This window comes from Tauraco erythrolophus, chromosome 2, assembly GCF_009769465.1.
Source record: "Tauraco erythrolophus isolate bTauEry1 chromosome 2, bTauEry1.pri, whole genome shotgun sequence".
Taxonomy (NCBI): domain Eukaryota; kingdom Metazoa; phylum Chordata; class Aves; order Musophagiformes; family Musophagidae; genus Tauraco; species Tauraco erythrolophus.
Window position 1 is genome coordinate 25,566,580 of NC_141466.1, and position 22,673 is coordinate 25,589,252.

Here is a 22,673-nt window from a genome sequence, read left to right on the forward strand (position 1 = left end):
GCCGCGCAAAGGCAGCGGGACCCGGAGCGGCTCCCGCCACCCGCGGCAGTGCCGCGACCGCCCTGCGCACCCGCCGCCTCCGCGCCTCCCCGCCACGGCGGCTGGCGGTGCCGCGGCGGGCCGTGCCGGGGCTGGCGGTGCCGCGGCGGGCCGTGCCGGGGCTGGCAGGACGCGCCGCCGGAGCGCTGCTGGCCGCGGCGGGCCGTGCCGGGGCCGGGCGGAACTGGCGGAACTGGCGCGCATGGGAACGGTTCGCAGTGCCGCGTGTTGCCGGCCGGCGGCGGCGGGTGCGGGGCGGTGGCGGCTGCCGCCTCCTTCCTGCTGCCGGCGCGGGGGCGGTGGCGCTGGCGCGGCGGGGCCGGGGCATCGCGGGCCCGGGCGCCTCCTCCCTTCTCCTCTCCTCTCCTCCCCATGGCCGGGAACTTCTGGCAGAGCTCGCACTAGTGGGTGCCGCAGCCGCGGGGCGGGGGGCGAAGGGGCCGCGGGCCGCCGCCGCGCTTTGTCCATTCATTGCCGGGGCGGGCCGGGGGGCGCGGGGCGCGGCTCTGCTGGGAGGCCCGACGGCGGTGTGGGCAGCGCCGCGGCGCTGGGCTGCGGCTCCCGGCGGCCGCCGGCGCCGGGGCCTGCTCCCCGCGGAGTCCTGAGCGGAGCCGGGCTGGAGTGCGGGAGCAGCCGGAGCCGCTCCGGCTCCCGCCGGCCTCGCTCCTCCGTCGCTTTGGAAGTGTTTGGGCTCCGCGGGAGGGGAGTCGCGTCCCGGCGTCCGTGGCCGCGCCGCCCCGGGGTGTGCTATGTTTACCCGCGGCGGTCGGGCAGCCGAGGCGGAGCGCGTCGCGGTCTCAGTGGGTGCCTGCGATGGCGCTAAATATAACGCGAACCTGGGCAGCAGCTGGCGGTGCGTGAGCGCTGCACAGCCGGTCCAGTTCAGCGCGGGTGAAGGCTGATCTCAGCCCCTGCTCGTTGGGGCTTTTTCCAGGTGTCCGGCTTGGAAAGCCCCAGCGAACGTTTGCGTGAGAAGGTTGTGTGTGGTTTGGTCGGAGGTCGGTAGCCCGCTAGCCCTGACCTGCAGTCCCTCGTCTGTGCAGGAGCCACTCCGCACAATGTTGACAAAGAGTTGCTGAAATAGTTTTCCCTCCCTTTAGTTTACAATGGATTTTGGATAAACAAGATCTGTTGAAGGAACGCCAGAAGGACTTGAAATTTCTGACTGAAGAAGAATATTGGAAACTACAGATATTTTTTACTAATGGTAAAACTGTTTTGTTTTTATTTCTGCCACAAAATCTGTACGGTATTTGCCATGTCTACATGCAAGTTTGGATTGCTTAGAGAGTGTAATGTTTTCATTGCGGTACGACATGTACTTTCAAAACCTGTTTTAACGAACTGAAAGATCAATAACGTTGTCATTTGTTAATTGTATTAACACAGTTTTAGGAAAACTTACAGGCAAATTAGTTGCATATATAACATTTTAACTTGCGATGGGACAAAACGTACTACATTTTCTTATTTTGAAGAGGTTCCTACCAAAAAGAAAAGGAGGAGAAGCAAGCAGAAACTGCTAAGCTAGCGTATTAAAGGCTCAGTGTCAAGCATTAAACTGGGCTTTTGTTGGACTCTTAGGCTGTGGTAAGTATTTTAGCTGACCTGTGCAGTCCTGTTAAACAGCAAAGCTTGGAAACTTGTTGCTTGTGTTCAGTTATATTCTTGGAAACCTGCACCACAGCCTGTCTCGTGCCTTGAGACTGATTTCCCAGCACCAGGTGGCTCTCAAATTGTCCACAAGTTTCTGAGAGCTGTTGGCAGGCAGCCTGTTCTCCCTGAACAGGAGAGAGCTCCAAGTTTGGAGCTTGTCTGTGAAGTTATCTAAGGCTTATTTGATCCTGCAAAGCATTTAACCATATGAATGGCCATACTGAAGCATATCAGATTATGCAGACACTCAAACTCCCTTCTGTTAAATTGTTCAGCGTTTTAAAAAAAATCTCTCTAGGATGTCGCTAAGTAGTAATTTGTTTGCAGGAAGCTCTTTAAATTTTCACAACAGTCCTTTAAAGTACAGAAGGCTTATTTTTTCAGCTACCTGTCCGGATCTGAGACAGACAAGTGACTTTCCCAAGGCCACTGGAAGATCTTATGTCAATGCTGGAATGATATCTGTGAAAGATACTTATCCCAGCTTCTCTCTTAGCTATTTTTATAATAATTGCGTATGCTGCAGATCTGATTGTTGTGAATACATCTATGTTATCACTTATATGGCACCAGGAAATCAAGCTAGTGGTGGTTTACCTGTTCGATCAATTCCTGAAATTCTTTGAGGTTAAAACAAAGTGTCATAGCTTCATAACACAAAAAGAGAAAACGAGGTACTGGTATTTCCAAAGCTGTGTTTCTATGCTAATTTTCACTAGTATTAATTTGAATGATGAAATATTCTTTTTTTAATGTTTCATTCAGTATTTTTCTTGAGTGAGCAAAGATTTACAAAGCAGACAAGGTAGTTTCAGTTTGTGGTTCTCAGGCTCCCTTTCCTTGGCAGTCCATGCCTCCCCTGAAGGTACAGTGTGTGACCTGTGGCAGCTGGAGAACAGCTCTGACAGTGTCTCCTTTGTGCACGTACAAACTGTGCCTACCCCGGAGGAGAGAGTGGTGCTGGGCTTTCACGACTTCTGTAGCAAAGAGAGGCATCTTTATGGGGAGGACAGTCAGGGGCTGCTCTGTGCTGGTGGGAGCTCAGGGAGAGTTTGTTGTTGATATGTGTTGTGTCATCACCTGCCTTTGAATAGGGACCCTGCTTTGGGTTCATAGAACCGCCTCCTCTTCTCTCCCACCTCCTGCATTACCTTCGTAGGGATATGAGTCTTGGCCATGGCTTGTCGCAATCAGCACATGTCTGCTCAGGAGGTGGTTGCTCCCTAAAGCAACCAGAAAATTGCCTGGAGAGAGGCAGTTTCCTGTGGCCTCCTCATTGGAAAAGAAGTGCAATAGATCACCAACTGATTGTATGGCCGTACGCAACCATCAGAGTGTTAATACTGTAGGAAAGGAAAACTATCATCATCTAAAATAGTTTGGAAAAGGAAATCGATGTTGATTTCTCTCTTTGGATCACCAAGTCTTAATAGAGTTTTTGGTTGGAAAGTGCATTAATTCCCTTTTTGGTTTAGGGCAGAAGCTGTAATGTTTTTGTTACAGGCTACTCAAGATATTAAGATTTAAAACAATTTTTATTAAAAAAAAAATCACAGAAACCACTTATTTTGTCAACATAAAGGAATAAATAATCCAATAGTTTCTTTTAAAATATTTAAAAAATTAATTACAAGTATTGGACTTTTTCCCAGCATATACAAGCTTCCATTTCATTAAGTCTCTCTAGGCTCTTTTCCATTTTTTTTCCCTAAACCACACTTGATTTTTCTCTGACAACAGATGGCTGAACCATTCCTGAAAATCCCATGGGAGAGAGAAACATATTTAGAGAATTCTGTTTAGCTTAATATTTGAATTTTTCTGATGCCCTAGTAGTAGGACAGCTTTGTAGCCCCATGGTCAAATCAAAGGGGAAGAACCCTTTCAAACCTCCCAAGGTGTGCTGATAAATATTTTAGTATTTGTACAGACATTGCATATGGGGCTTAACTCTCTTCCTGGTAGTGTCACGTACTGTCACTGACAAGGTAGTCTCAATTTAGCATTCTTCTCTTTAGGAAAAGAGTGATATGACATGGACAGGGACTTAATGTTGCTTTGAGTAATCATAGTGGGTGACAAATTAGTTACCTTTTCTTCGGGGGGAGGGGGGGGAAATAGTTGTCAATCATCGGTGCAGTTCAGTGTGGTTTTATACTTTTCTCTTATGTTCAGCCCTTTTCTAGCCAACAACATCCTTGATATGTGCATGTGTTAAAATGCTGTGATGCTTATTAAAAGTGAGAGTAGGGTGTATCCTGACTATTCCCGAGGGATATGGGATAAGAGCATGGGGGAAAAGTCTGGACTTGTGTGCTTAAGTAGAGACTAAGAATTTAGTGATTTGCTGATAACAGAATTGCTTTGCCTTTCTCATCAGTGGTCACTGTCTTGATCTTGCTGTACATGTTTTAAATATATACTTAATTGTATTTTAAATTGTTATTTTGGACATTTCTGGTGAGGGAGGAAAAAAAGAAGAGGAAGTCTTAACACAGCCAAGCATTGCTCAGAATACTGGCCGCGAAGAAGTATGGGAAAAATAACAAGTAACAACCTTATGTTTCACTGTGCCATTCTCTGTATCCAACCCCTGCTCTTAATCCCAGCTCGATGCGTCTAATTTGCTTGGCACCTTTCCTTTGCCTGGGAGGGCAAACAAGAGCTACCTGCACAGATGACACCAGGGTTGTTTCTTGGCCAACTGGCAGAGGACCACCGTGATGGAGCAGCTGACTGCATCCTCTGGTCTCCCACCCCTCCCTAGACTAAATATGTCATTTTTTTAACACCTGCTGCCTCTACCAAATTTAATGACCATGTTCGTGTTGGCAGCTTTAGTTGTTTGAGAAAAAACCCATCCATTTTGCATGGCACGGAAAAGGCACAGACTTACATTTTAAGTGTTTGCATTTGTTTTGCTCTAAAATGGAATATCCAAGCTTTAGTCTTCTGAGATTTGTGTTGTCATCTTCTTAAAGGTCATACTCACTTTGTACACAATGAAGTCAAGTTACCTTTCCCTTTTTGAAGGTGTCCACGAGCTTCAGGATGCAGTGCTGCTTCTTCACCTGCAGGTCTGTAGGTTTACAGCAACATGTTGTCTCACCAGAAGAACATATCTGAACTGAGGGAGAAGACTGTGCTGCTCCTCTTTAGAGTCCCCAGCACCAATCAGGCTTTGAGATCTTTGCTATTTGGTGTCAAGTTGTGTAAAAACTCAAGCTTTTTTTCTTCTTTTTGATTAAGTTATCCAGGCTTTAGGTGAACATCTTAAATTAAGACAACAAGTTATTGCCACTGCTACAGTCTACTTCAAGAGATTCTATGCCAGGTAGGACTGTTTACTACGATGGTACAAGAATAAAACATTTGCTAGGCACATTTTGGTAACCCTTTTAAAATGCAGTTCTGTATTAAAAACAGTGCCACTTTTGTTTTCTGGATGGTGTAAAGCTTTTATGCTAATAAAGTTAACTTAAGCTTTGCTTTTTCAAAAGGAAGTGTGGTGCTCTTAATAGATTAATCGTTCTACGTGTATGAAACAACATATTATAATTTTGTTATAACATTTCAGATATTCCCTAAAAAGTATAGATCCAGTATTAATGGCTCCTACGTGTGTGTTTTTGGCATCCAAAGTAGAGGTATGAAGTATTACAATTTTTTAATGTAAAATTATGTGATGTATGAGAGAAAGAAAACGTTTAGGACTTTTAAATTTTTTTGTCATTCTTCATTCTTTGGGGGTTGAAACCTTCTCTTTTTTGTATAGATTTGTATAGCATTTAAGAAAAGGAGACAGAGAAGGCCTTCAAACATGTTATGTAGTATTTGATCTTTCACAATTTTGTCTAAATTACTAACCCTGAAGGGCCTCTCAGAATTGGAAAGAGTATTTTAAATGGCTGTTTCACTGCGATACAGTGTTTACATATTTACATTCCCTATATCTTCAATTGTGCAGTGTCTCCTTTCTGGTGTGTTTTTCCTTCTTTATGTTTTCTCAAACTTTAAAACGTAATTTGAAATTTTTTCATAATTATTCTTTTCCCTTTCATATAGTTAGGGATCCTCAGAGTTGACCACACTTTCATTACTTGAATTAAAAGTATGTTGTAGCTCATTCACTGTCTTTGAGAAATTATCATAAGGAACTGACCCATTAGGGATAGTGGTGAGAAGGCTCCGTGTCTCCACCATTAGAAGTCCACTTTGAATGTGGCCAAGAGTTGGCATCAGCTGCGCTCTGCTTTTAGTCCTCTGTAATGCAAGAAGTTTTTGAGCTGTTTGAGAAGTGTCTGCGTAATGGGAAAAAAATAAAATTGGCAAATTTGTAATATGTCAGCACTGATGAATTTTACAGGAGGAACTCAAATACCTAGTGGATGGTAGAAGCAGTCCTGCTAAACCAGTGTCTACATGTGATACTATGTCTGTACAAATACTGTGATACCTTTCAGTGTTTGGAAGAGATGAAGGAAAGGAGAAAGACGAAGAGTATTGGAGAGAGTGTTTCTTAATCAGCCTATTAATTAAGCCTTTAAGAAAGTGCAGACATAGAGTGTGTATGTACAGATGTATCTCATATTTTAGAACAAATACTAGAAGTCTGTGCAGCCTTCCTTACGCTAAAGCTTCTGCAGCTTTAGAGGGCAGCTATAGCAGTAATGATTCAGCTATGCACTTCTCTGAAAGAACACTGTATACAGAAAATTTTCAGCTTGCTGACTGTCTCAGCAGAGGAGCTAAGGCTTCATGGAAACATAATAAAAAAAGGTAGTTAATGATAAGTTTCTAAAGGCAATTTTCTTTCCAAGTGGGTTAAGGAAAAACAACATACCTTCTTGAATCCCTCTTACCTATTTTATATTTAGAGTGTTAACCAACTGAGCTTTTGTGGCTTTAGTACCTTTCATAAATGTTTACGATACCTCACAACTCAAACAACAAACTAACTAATAAATGAAAAAACTCTTTACCTAAGAGTTTACCCCGTTCACCTTAAGACAAAAAAATGGAAAGAAAAAGGGGTGGGGGAAAAAAAAAAATACTGCATAAAGAAGCCCAGTTTAGTAAGAAGCTGTTATTTTAATTTGATAACAATGTGACTATATGATATTTCAGGTGGTTCACCTCATTTACCATTCTTCTTCTTCAGGAATTTGGTGTTGTTTCAAATACAAGGTTGATTTCTGCTGCTACTTCTGTATGTAAGTATTGGTGATTTTCATTGTATTGTAGTTAGGTATCTTTATAGGGAGATCAGACGTTTTCTTTGTAGTTTTTTTGTTTGCTTATTTTTAAAAGGTAGCTTTTTATCAAGTCATGGGAGGGCTTGTGTGTTGACTGCTAGGAGCTAGTTAAAGCCGTTTAGAATAAATAACTTCTATTTCTAAATAGAGAAACAGAAGGGTCCTTTCGGTATTAGTTTTGGTTGATTCTGGTTGGAACTTGGGCTAAGCATAAATTAAAAGAAAGTAATAACATTAAGCTGTTGAGGTTTATAAACAGTCTCAAGTAGTAAATTGAATTATGAACTACTCAAAGATAGAATTGGAAACCTTGGGCTTTTCTTGATCTTTTTTATAAAAGATATGGCTCCACAAATGTCTCTGTTTTCAGAATTTTTGGTAGACTGTATACCTTCTAATTTTTTAAAATCCTTTTTTCCCCCATTGTAAAGTTAGTCTTGGCACATGATATTTATTTCTAAAAATACACTTTATAACCTTATATTGTTCACAAATAAATGCAATAAAATCACACTGTAGTTACTGAGTTCTCTATCTTTCCCACTTGCCTTATATTTCCCAGTTCCTGTAGCTTGCATCTCATCCATCAAGGTCTTAAAGGGATGGCTTCCTTAACTGAATGCTATAATTTGACCCAGAAGGTCCAGCTGCTTTCAGTAGAGAATTCCTGGCTGTGCTCTTCAAAATGTAGGTCAGCGCTTTCAAAATCCCTCCTAGCCGTTGAGGGGACAGGTGACTGGCTGCAGCTGTAGCCCCCACATGCAGTAAGTGTATCAGTCCATGGCGCTGGCCGTATGACAGTTCCACCACCAGGAACTGACACGCATCTTCAGTGCCAGCATGACCGAGACCAGTACTGCATTTAGCATTAAGAGTAGCTATTTTTACATCAGTAGCATCTCAAAGCACAGATCTGTGTGACAGTTTTGATGCATCAGTGAGAAAGTTAGATGGACTTTGGTAAATATGCAGTAGCTGGCTTTACTTGGACTTCTCATCTTGAGTTGTGTTGTTTCGGAAAACCCCAATTCTCAGCATCCCTCAGAAGATTTCCTCCACAGTTCTTCCTTCAGACCTGGAAGCCCTACCTGCCCTGATAAGTGCTGTGCATTTGGAGGAAATGGAGGCAAGAAGCAACAGACTCTCTCCTAGTGTTTGTGTCTTTCATTCTGCCTGGTCTTCCTTTACCAGAGTTGCTTCAGTAGCACACAGCCATTTTTTTGTAGGTCTTCATACAAAAGAGGAAAAAAGATGAGGCGAGACAAGTAAAAGAAAGCTAACAAGAGAGATGACTAGTGTAGTAGTGGTCAGTTGAAAAAGTTTGCTTGATTTACTTAGGTAGAACCATGAAGTTAGGAAAATGTGCTTCTTTTGCAAGGAAGATAATCTCAGATTGGTTTCTGGCAACCTCTTCAAAAGCTTTTTGCTGTTTCCAGAGCTTGCTGAAAGGACAGCTCCATATGGAGCTTGCTTTGTGGGAAAAATACTTTGTTTCCCTACCTTCATAGAATCATAGAATCATAGAATGGTTAGGGCTGGAAGGGACCTTCAAAGGTCATCTAGTCCAACCCCCCTGCAAGGAACAGGGATATCACCAACTAGATCAGGTTGCTCAGGGCCTCATCCAACCGGGCCTTGAACGTCTCCAGGGATGGAGCATCCACCACCTCTCTGGGCAACCTGTTCCAGTGTTCTACAACTCTCATGGTAAAAAATTTTTTCCTAATATCCAATCTGAATCTACCTCCCTCTATTTTAAAACCATTACCCCTTGTCCTATCACAACAGGCCCTCCTGAACAGCCATTAATATAAGGAATATTGTCTGCTTCCAGGATGTTAAATTTTACCTGTTTTCCTTGGAGGACAGGGACTTAAAATAGATTTTTAAATGTTTCACTTAGAAAAATCTCAAATCCACATCTTCAAGTGTACTTAAGTTTTTCTTTGCTCAGTATCTAAATCGGAGATCCTCATAAGCTGGAAAACTGAGGATATATTTGAACATTCTCTTGGAGGCAAGTGTCTTGATCCTTAGGTGTCTCTCTCAAGGAGAGAAACACTCTTGAAATGTCTGATAATGCAGTGCCTAGGACATTTATCTGTAGTGTGGTGATTTGGCTTCTTGCTTTGAATTTGACTCTGTTTTTTGTGTATCCAGAATCTTTACATGGTGGACATAAAATATCTTTTGGCTGAGCTCCCTCAGTCTTGCTTACCTAAGACTTAATGACATGATTTAAAATCTTGGGTGTTGAAGGATCAAGCCTATGTAAAAAATCCCATGTGAAAATTCCATTTGTATTTACTGATGGAACTGAGATCCTGAAGAGATCACCAGATTTGGAATGACATCAGTAGGTAGATAGCTCTGTGAAAGATAACTTGTGGAAAGTTAGGTGCCCATAAGCTAGTTGGTAGTTAACCAGAAGATTTAGTGGTGCTCAAAGCAGCAGACAAGTGTCTGGCTGAGTACCTGTGCAAATCTGGGTTTCAAATGTATTTTTCTTTCCCTTTCAGAGTCTTAAATCTTAACATTTAACTTTTCTCTTTCAAACACAAACCTTTTTGTGCTGGAAGTAATTGTGCTGCCAAATGGATTTGAAGGGCTATGTGCAGATGAAATAATAGAAAGGGAAAAAAGTAAAAGTATCACATAATTTTTAACATACTGATTTCTCTTTACTGTAGTGAAAACTAGGTTTTCGTATGCCTTTCCGAAGGAGTTTCCTTATAGGATGAACCATGTAAGTATGCTGTTCAAAATACAACTTGATCAAATAAATGAAAAGACAAATAATTGTTAGCAGGAAATTCTGTCTTTTAAATTCTAAGAAAGAAATATTTTCATACTTTTTGTCAGGTTGCTTATGATTAATTTTGGATAGATTATTGGGCCAGTTACTTTTAAAAGTAATAAATCTTATATAACCTCCTTTCTTTAAATTGTTGATAGGAATGCCATAAAGAGAAGCGATGAGTCTGGGTGACTGAAATAGTAATGTTTATGTAGTATGATGATAAAAGAGATTAAGCTTTTTTTGAATGTTCTTGTTTACAAATACATTGCTCCAGGGAAGGTAAATAGCCCTTGCACCTGGCATGCTTCCAAGCTTGCACACAGGAGCAGTTGGCTTACAGAAAGCAGTGTATTTTTGCCTGTAAAATGTAATGGCTTTTGAAAAAGAATTTATTATTTAAAATTTAGGTGTACCAGTGGTTTTCAAGCCGTTCTCAGTCCCAACGCTGAGAAATTTTGTATTTCTTCTTGAAACCCATTTTGACCTGTGCTGTAGTATTTCGAAAGTTAAACAGAGCTAATTATTTTTAAATTGACTGTGACAAATAATACTTTTTTGTTGGTTTGCTTTTCACGTGATCTAGAAAGCCAAATGATATAAAATATCTAAGACCTTGCAATAAAACTGCGCTACTAATTTACAGAGAAAGGCAAATGGAAATGTTTTTCAGAGAACTGCTTTCCTGTAGCAAAAGTAGTCGCGTCTTTTCCTTGATATCACTCATATGTCACTATCTCTATGGAAAATGAGAGCTGATTTAATTGCTACAACTGGACAGAATATTTCATATGAAATTAAATCTGAAAATACTTTAAAAGGCTGTTTGGCATGTTAGTGGCCTGATGAAGGGGCTCTAATTCTACAAAAGGCCTTCTCTATTGCTGTTAAGTGCTTATACACTGGGAAGAATTTGCTCCTGCCAGGTGTTGAAACAAATCAGACGAGTACTGCCAGTGAAATAGTCTTTCAAAGAAAACTCGATCCAAAATGTGTAAAGGCATTGTTATTCTAACTGGAGTTAAGTTATGATGGTGGTAAGGCAATGGCTAATAATAGTTTGATTTTTGTTTGGTTTTGTAGTTTCAGATGAAATGCATTTAGGACTGTTGGAAATATGTGTTGAGAATTCCTGTGCATTCATGATGTTAAACTGGATCCCAGTTAATTCTTTCTGCTGCCTGAAGCATGCTGTTGTTTAACTGTGATTTTACTTCTTTGCAGATACTAGAATGTGAATTCTATCTCTTAGAATTAATGGTAGGTGGTTTTTTTTTGTGGTTTGCTTTTTTTTTTTTTAACTGTTTCTTCAGTTTCCTTTTTATTGATGAAGAATATTTTAAATTTTGTGCTATGAAATACGCATTATGCTGTCTTTTTTTTTTCCCCCACTCCAATTTTAGAATGATGTCCACGCAGGTCTAACATTTACATTTTCAGCAGAATGCCGTCATTACTGTGCTGTCATCTAGGCTGAGTGAGGGCGTTCTCATCTCCTTGTGTTGAAGCTGGACTTCTCAACAGAAACAGGGCAGATTGCTGGAGCGGTGGGGACAGGAGGAGTGTGTGTGGCTCTGCATCCTAGTGGTTAGAGCACTGTTGGGGAGGGTAAAGCCTAAGTTCTGTTTCCAGAACTGCTTCTGTTTTTAAAAGAAAGGTAACTGTATATTAAGACTAGGATGTCAGTGTCCTTATTTCCCCATATGAATGGCCAGCCAAGAGCATAAGGAGTTGTATTCTTTCTATTCTGTCGTCTTCTTGCCTGGAAGAATCTGGAGCTGTACATACATGTTCCAGCTTCAGCAGAAGGTGTGGGTAGTATCCCACTCAGGCTAGTCTATTACCTGATAATTAGAGTAATCTTCTAAGAAGTGAAATGTGGGTTTGAATCCTGGGCCTCCTGTTTTCTGAGCTGGTGCTGTAACCATTAGGCTGTTGGATGAAAGAAGTGCAACGTGACATTTTCTTCTAGATGCTTTCAAAGAAAGGAGCTGTACCTGCTTTTTGTAAGGATTGCTATCCCATTGCTGTTTTCTCAGGCAGCTGAAAGGATGCAGCCCAGGCTTCTTAGGGATTTTAGGGGTCTTAGGGAAAGTGGTGCCTAATTTCTGCATATTGGTTGGACTTGGATGGGTTAGACACCGAGCTCGCTGTACTAGAGTAGTTCTGCTCAAGTGCAGAGAAGAGGAGAGAGAAGCCAGGGAGGAGCCTAGTGAGTTGGGCAGCAACTGAGAAAGGATATGTTTTGGGAAGAGGACACAGAGGAGGTCGGATCAAAGTTTTTGTTTGTGCCTGCAGTTGTTATAATCCCTTTTTAGATATTCTGTTTAGATTTAGCCCTTGATACCTCTGCTATACTCTGGCAGTAACTCTTGAGTTTTGTGTACAGGCGTTTTATCACAAGTAACTGCATTTACAAGAAGTTAACGTTTTGGGAATTAAATTATTTTTCCAGTACACTGTGCAATATATAATATGTATAATAACTCTCTCTCACTTCAGGGTTCAGCACACGTAACTTAATATGGCTTTGCCCTGTAGTATCCATGCAGCTGGCTGCTTTTCAGTGAGAGGGTTATTCCTTCTTGTTTATACCAACCTGGGGCTGAAAAGAGGAGACTTGAGACCAGTGGATTTTTTTCATCCATCTTTCCGTCTTTTTTCCGTCTTTCCGTCTTTTTTCCGTCTTTCCGTCTTTTTTCCGTCTTTTTTCCGTCTGTTTTCCGTCTGTTTTCCGTCTGTTTTCCGTCTGTTTTCCGTCTGTTTTCCGTCTGTTTTCCGTCTGTTTTCCGTCTGTTTTCCGTCTGTTTTCCGTCTTTCCTCCGTCTTTCCTCCGTCTTTCCTCCGTCTTTCCTCCGTCTTTCCTCTGTCTTTCCTCTGTCTTTCCTCCGTCTTTCCTCCGTCTTTCCTCCGTCTTTCCTCCGTCTTTCCTCCGTCTTTCCTCCGTCTTTCCTCCGTCTTTCCTCCGTCTTTCCTCCGTCTTTCCTCCGTCTTTCCTCCGTCTTTCCTCCGTCTTTCCTCCGTCTTTCCTCCGTCTTTCCTCCGTCTTTCCTCCGTCTGTCTTTCCTCCGTCTGTCTTTCCTCCGTCTGTCTTTCCTCCGTCTGTCTTTCCTCCGTCTGTCTTTCCTCCGTCTGTCTTTCCTCCGTCTGTCTTTCCTCCGTCTGTCTTTCCTCCGTCTGTCTTTCCTCCGTCTGTCTTTCCTCCGTCTGTCTTTCCTCCGTCTGTCTTCCTCCGTCTGTCTTTCCTCCGTCTGTCTTTCCTCCGTCTGTCTTTCCTCCGTCTGTCTTTCCTCCGTCTGTCTTTCCTCCGTCTGTCTTTCCTCCGTCTGTCTTTCCTCCGTCTGTCTTTCCTCCGTCTGTCTTTCCTCCGTCTTTCCTCCGTCTGCTTTCTCCGTCTGTCTTTCCTCCGTCTGTCTTTCCTCCGTCTGTCTTTCCTCCGTCTGTCTTTCCTCCGTCTGTCTTTCCTCCGTCTGTCTTTCCTCCGTCTGTCTTTCCTCCGTCTGTCTTTCCTCCGTCTGTCTTTCCTCCGTCTGTCTTTCCTCCGTCTGTCTTTCCTCCGTCTGTCTTTCCTCCGTCTGTCTTTCCTCCGTCTGTCTTTCCTCCGTCTGTCTTTCCTCCGTCTTTCTTTCCTCCGTCTTTCTTTCCTCCGTCTTTCTTTCCTCCGTCTTTCTTTCCTCCGTCTTTCTTTCCTCCGTCTTTCTTTCCTCCGTCTGTCTTTCCTCCGTCTGTCTTTCCTCCGTCTTTCCTCCGTCTTTCCTCCGTCTTTCCTCCGTCTTTCCTCCGTCTGTCTTTCCTCCGTCTGTCTTTCCTCCGTCTGTCTTTCCTCCGTCTGTCTTTCCTCCGTCTGTCTTTCCTCCGTCTGTCTTTCCTCCGTCTGTCTTTCCTCCGTCTGTCTTTCCTCCGTCTGTCTTTCCTCCGTCTGTCTTTCCTCCGTCTGTCTTTCCTCCGTCTGTCTTTCCTCCGTCTGTCTTTCCTCCGTCTGTCTTTCCTCCGTCTGTCTTTCCTCCGTCTTTCTTTCCTCCGTCTTTCTTTCCTCCGTCTTTCTTTCCTCCGTCTTTCTTTCCTCCGTCTTTCTTTCCTCCGTCTTTCTTTCCTCCGTCTTTCTTTCCTCCGTCTTTCTTTCCTCCGTCTTTCTTTCCTCCGTCTTTCTTTCCTCCGTCTTTCTTTCCTCCGTCTTTCTTTCCTCCGTCTTTCTTTCCTCCGTCTTTCTTTCCTCCGTCTTTCTTTCCTCCGTCTTTCTTTCCTCCGTCTTTCTTTCCTCCGTCTTTCTTTCCTCCGTCTTTCTTTCCTCCGTCTTTCTTTCCTCCGTCTTTCTTTCCTCCGTCTTTCTTTCCTCCGTCTTTCTTTCCTCCGTCTTTCTTTCCTCCGTCTTTCTTTCCTCCGTCTTTCTTTCCTCCGTCTTTCTTTCCTCCGTCTTTCTTTCCTCCGTCTTTCTTTCCTCCGTCTTTCTTTCCTCCGTCTTTCTTTCCTCCGTCTTTCTTTCCTCCGTCTTTCTTTCCTCCGTCTTTCTTTCCTCCGTCTTTCTTTCCTCCGTCTTTCTTTCCTCCGTCTTCTTTCCTCCGTCTTTCTTTCCTCCGTCTTTCTTTCCTCCGTCTTTCTTTCCTCCGTCTTTCTTTCCTCCGTCTTTCTTTCCTCCGTCTTTCTTTCCTCCGTCTTTCTTTCCTCCGTCTTTCTTTCCTCCGTCTTTCTTTCCTCCGTCTTTCTTTCCTCCGTCTTTCTTTCCTCCGTCTTTCTTTCCTCCGTCTTTCTTTCCTCCGTCTTTCTTTCCTCCGTCTTTCTTTCCTCCGTCTGTCTTTCCTCCGTCTGTCTTTCCTCCGTCTGTCTTTCCTCCGTCTGTCTTTCCTCCGTCTGTCTTTCCTCCGTCTGTCTTTCCTCCGTCTGTCTTCCTCCGTCTGTCTTTCCTCCGTCTGTCTTTCCTCCGTCTGTCTTTCCTCCGTCTGTCTTTCCTCCGTCTGTCTTTCCTCCGTCTGTCTTTCCTCCGTCTGTCTTTCCTCCGTCTGTCTTTCCTCCGTCTGTCTTTCCTCCGTCTTTCTTTCCTCCGTCTTTCCTCCGTCTTTTTTTTCCCCGTCTTTTTTTTCCCCGTCTTTTTTTTCCCCGTCTTTTTTTTCCCCGTCTTTTTTTTCCCCGTCTTTTTTTTCCCCGTCTTTTTTTTCCCCGTCTTTTTTTTCCCCGTCTTTTTTTTCCCCGTCTTTTTTTTCCCCCGTCTTTTTTTTCCCCGTCTTTTTTTTCCCCGTCTTTTTTTTCCCCCGTCTTTTTTTCCCCCGTCTTTTTTTCCCCCGTCTTTGTCTTTCCGTCTTTCCGTCCTTTTTTCTGTCTTTCTTTCCAAACCAGTGTCCATTATTTTGACGTGCTTTCCATGTATGGTATTTAGTGACAGACTGTTTTCTGGCAGTGTTTTGTATTTCCAAGTGGGAATTACGGGTTTGTAAGCAAATGAGGTTTCAGTGTGCTGCAGATGTGGCTTTTTCTGTCTCTTAGGGGAAGGACATTGACAGACTGGCAACCATGCAATGTAACGGTATTCTAGAGAGAGCACTGCCCTCATTAGAGCAGGGTTAGGTGTTAGAATGCTACTTAAAAAAAAATAAAAAATCAGTAATTGACTTGTAAACCAAATGTTTTTAATGTGAACTGACAACACATTCTGCATTGTAATCTAACTTTTATCCTGTTGACATTTTTCCTAGGACTGCTGTTTGATAGTATATCATCCTTATAGACCTTTGCTCCAATATGTGCAAGATATGGGCCAAGAAGACATGCTGCTACCTCTCGCATGGTAAGGAAGACAATGGGTAACAGAAGTGCCTCCTTTCATCAAGAAAGCAAGTATTTAACAGTTATGCTTCAAAGGTGATTAAGTCAAAGCAGGCTTAGCCGTATTTGAATACAAAGGGTGCCCTAGTTAACCTGTGCAGGTACATGTCCCTGACTTAGCTTGTTCTGTCTTTAACCCTGTAACGATTTTACTTTGTAGTGATCTAATTTTTGTTTTTAAGCTAACTCTAATTGCACATTTTTTTTTACACTACGGAACGGTGACTGAGTAGAGGTAATCTTTGTCTGTCAATGTTGGCTTTTTATTGTATCTTGTAATAGGAGGTAGAAGCAGTATATAGGGTTTTTTAGCTATGTTAGCAGAACTCTTATTCTTGAACTGTTTCTCAAATACAGAAAGACAGTGAAAATACTACTTTTATGCTCGCCCTTACTTATTTGTGAAACAGGGATAATTATTTCATGGTATGCATCAAAGGCTCTAAGAATTTTTACGAGGGAAGAGATTTCTTCCCTTGCTGTTTTGCCCTGCAGCCTCACTGCTTCTGCCGTCTGGGCAACTGGCAAAATATTTATAAACTGACAGCAGTTTTTAAAGTCATATAGTCTAAAGGTGAATAGGATGATGCTTACAAGTTCTTTTTTGCACAGGAGGATAGTGAATGACACATATAGAACTGATCTTTGTCTGCTGTACCCTCCTTTTATGATAGCTCTAGGTAAGTAACACAAGTAATGTGTCTTGTCGTGTTTCAATGGATGTATTCCGAGCACTGTCCTATCGACAAGTGTTCTTTACAGTGCTGTCATAAGATGCTTCAGTTTGCGTTTCATACAGCACTGACAGTGGAGCTTGCAATTTAACAAGTCTTAAAGAAAAAATCAGATAACTAATCTGGAGTTTTCTCTGTTGAACTGCATAGTGTTTTATCTGATTTACAAAAAGTAAGAATGTTTCTAACTGTATCGAGAGTAGATCTTCCTTCAGTATCTGTGTCACCTGATCTTTGCAGCTTGCCTACACGTGGCCTGTGTTGTCCAGCAGAAGGATGCAAGGCAGTGGTTTGCTGAGCTATCTGTTGATATGGAAAAGGTACTCTGTTTTTTCCTCCTACCACCTGTTACAAACTAAGCAGAAATGGTGGTCATGGTTTTAAAACTACTGTCTTGCATGTCTGCAGTACTGATTTGAACTTCATTCAGTGGTCATATGTTAGGTGCTGTTGAAATTAGGTAGATCTGTTGGGGAGGGAGACAATGTCAGGTCATTCAGTTACCACTCTGCTCTGAAAGGCAAGACAGAACCATTGCATAGCGGCAAAGTGTTGCTGGTGTTGCCATTTTTCAGATAGAAATATAAAACCAATATTCTTTGCCAGAAAAAGAATTCCCAGTGTGTTTTGTCATTCAATATTGCCAGCACGAATTTGACTTTTAAATTCTAGTGCATGTGACTTTCTGATTCACCTTTCAGCATCATGCCTACATACTGTTCTTATTTTCTCTATAGATGTAAGCAGTATAGCAGATTGTAAAGCATTCTTGATGCTTTCAGGATGACCAGGTGTCTACGTTTAGCACATATCTGGGGCTAAACAATATCCAGCTGTTACCCAATGACCCCTGCCCACTCAAGGAGGGGAACTGGGAAAAGGAAAGAGGACCCGTGGGCTGAGATAGAACTATCTAATAATTGAAATGAAATCAAATGGAAAATAATAGTGATAATAATAATATATGCAGACAGGTGATATACAGTGCAGTTGCTCGCCAACCCTTGACCAATGTCCAGCCCATTCCTGGCTGGCGGTCTCAGAGCAGGAAAATCCCGAAACTGCAATCCCAGAAGAGAGACAGAGTAGGCATTGGGAGCAGAATGATGGACGAGACCTTCCAGGGACAGCGACCATTGAGAAAGAGAGACCGTCCCCAACAGACTTTCCTGTTATAGTAGGCGTGACATTACAGGGTATGGAATATGCCCCTTCCCCTTCTAATTCTTGGACACCTGGGTCACTAGCAAAAACAAGCTGGAAAGTCTTTGATCACTATGGATACCTGCATATCACAGCTGGCTACAAACGAAAACAAAGTGTCTTAGCAACTTTGTTCTCACGGAATCTGGTGCTGCAGTTTTCTTAAAATGCAGCTTACTTTAGAAGGGTAGCTTTTCTGAACAGAAAATTGATTCTGTCCCAGTGAAACTAGGGCTATGACTTCAGTGAGTGTTAAACAGGGGGACACTGAGATCACTCAGATGAGTTCCCTTCTGTTGCATATTCCATGTCCAATAATCCCCTTCATAAATTTATCAGATTCTAAGGTGCGGTTGTTCTCATACCAATAATGTTCTTCAGCTTCACTAGTTCTTTTACTTTTTAGGTTGACTTTTTTAACCTTTGTTTAGCTCAAGCAAGCAAGCCAAACTAGTACTCATTCCCCTTGTCATGCTATTTAACTCTGCACATATTTTTCAGTCTGTCTTTTTTGAAACTGAGTATCTGGAATTAAATAGTATATTTAATGAGACATACCATTGCCCTCTGTGCTCTCGTTATTGCCCTTTGTCCCACTGATGATATCCTGGCATCGTATTTGTGTTCCAGGATTCACCTTCAGATTTAAGCACAGTGTGGATGCTATGGTGAATCAAGAGCTCTGTTTATTATGCTGTCATGCATGCAAAAGCAGAGTGACAATAAATGGGCAGCACAGGAGAACCAGCCTGTATTTGACAGATAACGTTACCACGAGCTTGATACTGAAGATGTTTGAGTGTTCAAGTGTCCTTGTTCTCATACCAGCAATACAATTTAAGCTTGATTTTTCACACTAACACCGTGGATCTCTTAGCCAACTATGCCTTTTGTTTCAAGGATACAGATTGTTCTAGACTTCTAATCAAAGTCCATTTATTAAAAGAGAAGTCTACTTTATTAATTTAGTGAATGGTGAAACAATTTATAAACCAAGCATTATCCACCTTTTGTATAGGATATTAGGACAGAAATTTAATAGGAAATGAAGGTAGCTGAGGTGCAGTAGATAGAAAACCTTTAAACTGTTAGAGTCTGCTTATGCTTCCAGAAGTGGTATATGAGAGTTCTACATTCTTATTATATGTATATAATTATATGTATATAATAAGAATATGTATATAATTATATGTATATAATAAGAATATATTATATGTATATAATAAGAATATTATATTTGTATAATAAGAATAGCAATAATGAGAATATAATAAGAAGCATTTAGATACTCCTTGGTTCTTTATTTCTTGGAGGGAAGGCATTCAGACCAATGTTTTGTTGTTTGGGGCTCTTTTTTTTTTTCCCCTACACTGTGCCTCTGATGTGTATAGAACATTGATAATCATCAGTTACTGTATTTCTTATCCATGGTCATCTAGCTGCAGTCCTGCTACCGGGAGTCTGTATTTTCCCAGTGGCACAAGTATAAGCAAATAAATAAATAAAAAGCTGTTCGGCTTCCAGGGCAGAAGTGGTGTATATACAGTTGAATGGGAGGGAAAGTGTTCTCTTCGGGCTTCCATTCACAATTAAATAAAAAAACCCTAATTATAGAAATGGTTGATTGCCAGACCAGATTAAATGTGAGACAGCTCTGTTTTATAATATGAAAATTGTGCTGCTGAGTTTCAGTTTGGGGCATGTTTAATTAATTACACACTTAAACTGACTATGACAAAGATAAAATCGCTATTCTGTCTGACCTCAGGATCTCTTTTCTTTTTAATCAGATTTTAGAAATAATCAGGGTTATTCTGAAGCTGTATGAGCAGTGGAAGAACTTTGATGAGAGGAAAGAGATGGCTACTATTCTTAGTAAAATGCCTAAACCAAAACCACCTCCAAACAGGTACTGTACCTCCTTAATCCACCTTTCATATGGAAAAACTGGGCTACTATCTTAAGCATGAGTAAATGTTCCGTTTGAGGGATAGCGTGTGTTTTTACAGTGGAGACTTTTATTATAAATAGCCAGTCTGATTGTTCGGGAGCGAGCGAGAAGCGGAACGTGCGTTGTTTTATGGAGAACGTTAACGTGGTTAGAATGTGATCAATACAGCTCAGCACATGGAAGGAACGGCGGTGTGAGGCGCCGTGGCTGGGCCTGGTTCGTTGGAAGTGGGCCTGCTTGATGTCGTATTTTAATTACCGTGATTAAATATCACTGTTGGGAATCTGCACATGCAAATTCCTGTGCATGTTTGTGTAATGTGAACTTTGAAATGTCGACTTCAGAAGTAGTTTCAGCAGGCAGCTGCATGGGGATACATTGAAATTATTATTCAAATAAATACGCTGAAGTTATTTATGCATGCTGAGAATAACCTTTGCATTTTTTATGAAACTGAGCAGAATATCTTAACCTATTTGCGTGTACGTTGAAGTATTTTCCTTCAAAAGGTTTTTACTACTTTCAGAATACCGTATTTTTTAATTAAAAAAAAAAAAAGACAAAAATGTAATACGATGCTTCTTTTTGAAGACACATGTTTTTGTTTTTTTCTTCCAAACAGTGAAGGAGAACAGGGTCCAAATGGTAGCCAGAACTCTAGTTATAGCCAGTCTTAAGACATTCCAAAGAAATTCTTTATGGACCACTTTGAATCAAGACATCCTGGGATCTTTCCTGTGTTCATGAAATGGACAGAAGGTTTTAGTAACATCTTTGACAAAGAACTTGAAGAATAAATAGCTTGTTTGTGTCAAGCATTTTGAAAGCTTTTTCTTTAAAACTGCATCATTTTCTCTGACGCTGGAGCAAATGTACGAAGATCTTTTTCAATGTAAGGAATCTGACGTTAAACCAAGCTGCAAAAGATTAACACTATCCACTCAAAACAAAGAGTTCATTATTGGTTCTGTTTGCTTGGAGAATACTGTAACTTGCCATTGAAGTGAACTATTTTTAAAGCAACAGTAACCCGAAGCCTAAGTGTAACTGTATTAATGACTTGTGTTGTCTTCATTTTGTTTGTGACTGAAGGAAGACGGTGCACTGTGTGTTAAATCTCTTCATTACCTTGAGTTTTGTTGATTTTTTTTAAAAAATAAATATGGATTCTGTAACAAGTAACACGGCAATCCTTCAGAAACAAAGCCTAGGAGAGCCTGCAAAGAATATTGTTACAGTTTTAATGAAAGCTGTGGGAAAGAAATTCAGTTCCGTTTTTGAATTGGAAAAACGCTGTTTTACTCAGTAGATGTACTTGGATGTTTTTGCCATGAAGCATAGTAGCCCGGCTTACCAGAGAAGTGCAATATATATAGTGATTCTGCAGTTTTCTTAGACGTTTCAAGTGTTAGGAATTAAAAAAAACCAACATATTATGATTTTTTTTTTGCAAGTAAACGTACTGTATAGTACAATTGGAATATTTCACAATCAAGTACAAATCTGGATATGATTGCTATTCTTTATGGAGGATTTTTTTTTGTACAAAAGGTATACACTGTTAGTCTGCCTTCATTGTTAGTGTGTATTTGTGTGGTTCATTAGAGAGTTTATTTAAGAGGATCAAGCTTTCGGTGAGCTTCATACTGGCTAATTTTAATTGTGATGTTAGGAGCAACTCTTTAGAATAACTGAAATGGGATTCCTTGGTTAACTATGTGCTGGAGAAAATGAGATTCCTTGAAACAGAAGGCCATATCCTGCGTTCCTTACTCAGGCAGATGTCCCACTGAAGTCAGGAATTGGCCTAAATCGAATCATTCGATTTTTAGATAACTTTGTTTCTAATTAAGTTCTGTACAACTTCATTTTGAAGGATCATGCAGACTTGCCCAAGTACAAAAACTGAACTGTAAACTAAAGTGCAGTAACATTGTTCTCTATTTTTTCTTCCTAAAGCAACACATTTCACTTGTCTGAAATATTGGAGGGAAGTTCTTGAAAACCCTTCCTCTATGATGTGTCTTGGGTTAAAAAAACCTGGCCCCTTAAAAAAACCCCTGGTTTTGCAAATATCTGTCTTTGTAATTGGCTGGTCATTCAGTGAAACAGAAGTGTGTTTGTATGTAGCCCAGTAGGCTACTAGCATTTATTTCTGTTCAGGTTATTTTCGGAAAACATTAGGTAAACAAGCCCCGACCACTTTGGCCAGAAAGAAAATATATACATTTCGGTCTTTGCTACTTTTGTTGCCATTTGATCCATACCTTTTTTAGACACTTGATTGATGAAGTGGATTTTGGCTATTTGCCTTTGTTTCTTGAAGTCTAAAATGTGCTATTTGTAACGTGGACTTGGGGAGTAGAAATAAATCAATGCAACTTGACCACTGTGGAGTTCTTAAACAGGAACTGTTCTTCAGGTAAACATCCGGCTTCTCGCATATACCATGTAATCTGCTAAGAAAGCTAATGTTTTGAAATTAGGGCTTTCACACTATTAATTAATGAAGGATTCTGGCTGGAGTGATTCAAAGTTTTCTTGCTGCTCAAGAGCCTTTCCAGATTTTACTTCACACCTAAATTGCCTATGTGACCCAAACCTCAGAGCTAAAATACCAGGCACTTCTTGATAGTAAATAGAAGTATCTTAAGTGATTTCTCTACTAGGGAGGTGAGGATAGTTTTAGGAGCTCCGATTCCAGTGTAAACAGTGAAAAGCAATAAAGTGCAGTCAAGGTAACTGCATTCAGTGATGACGATTGTAAAAAGAAAGATGTCAATTGGAACAACAGGAAATGGAGCATAATGTGAATTCAACAGCTTTGCTACCAACCAGGCAGAAAAAAACAAACACCTTTACTGTGCTTCATTTCAAAGGAGAGAAATGCATAAAAATGAGGTATTTCATTAAAAGAAGTAGCAGCTGCAAGTCGTCACAGATGACATGGTCAGAGGTGACAGCAGAGTGTCAAAGCAAACACGGGCCACCTGTGCCAAAAAGACTCAAGGAAAAATCTAAGAGGAAGCAAACTGAACTGATCAGACAAGTTATTTAATTAAAAAAGCACCATTTGAAAGAAAAGCCAGTTAAATCCACATAAAGAAGATACTGAGGCAGGAACAGAAAAGATCCTTAACTTTGACAAGCTACAAATAGTTTGAGAAACACCTTGCAAAAAACTACCAAGACTCATAACACTAAATCTACCAAGCCTAATA

At 41.3% G+C, this 22,673-nt stretch overlaps 1 protein-coding gene across 1 annotated transcript; it reads left to right on the plus strand.

Moving 5' to 3' along the window:
* Positions 1 to 381: 381 nt before the first annotated feature.
* On the plus strand, positions 382 to 21,697 carry CCNC (cyclin C). Its single transcript, XM_086608163.1, has 12 exons — positions 382 to 443; positions 1,140 to 1,246; positions 4,945 to 5,029; positions 5,273 to 5,342; positions 6,857 to 6,908; positions 9,641 to 9,696; positions 10,972 to 11,007; positions 15,435 to 15,526; positions 16,177 to 16,244; positions 16,539 to 16,618; positions 19,292 to 19,410; positions 20,075 to 21,697. Exons 1-12 carry the CDS (start codon positions 412 to 414, stop codon positions 20,127 to 20,129), a joined length of 852 nt encoding a protein of 283 aa, XP_086464289.1. The 5' UTR covers positions 382 to 411; the 3' UTR covers positions 20,130 to 21,697.
* Positions 21,698 to 22,673: the final 976 nt, after the last annotated feature.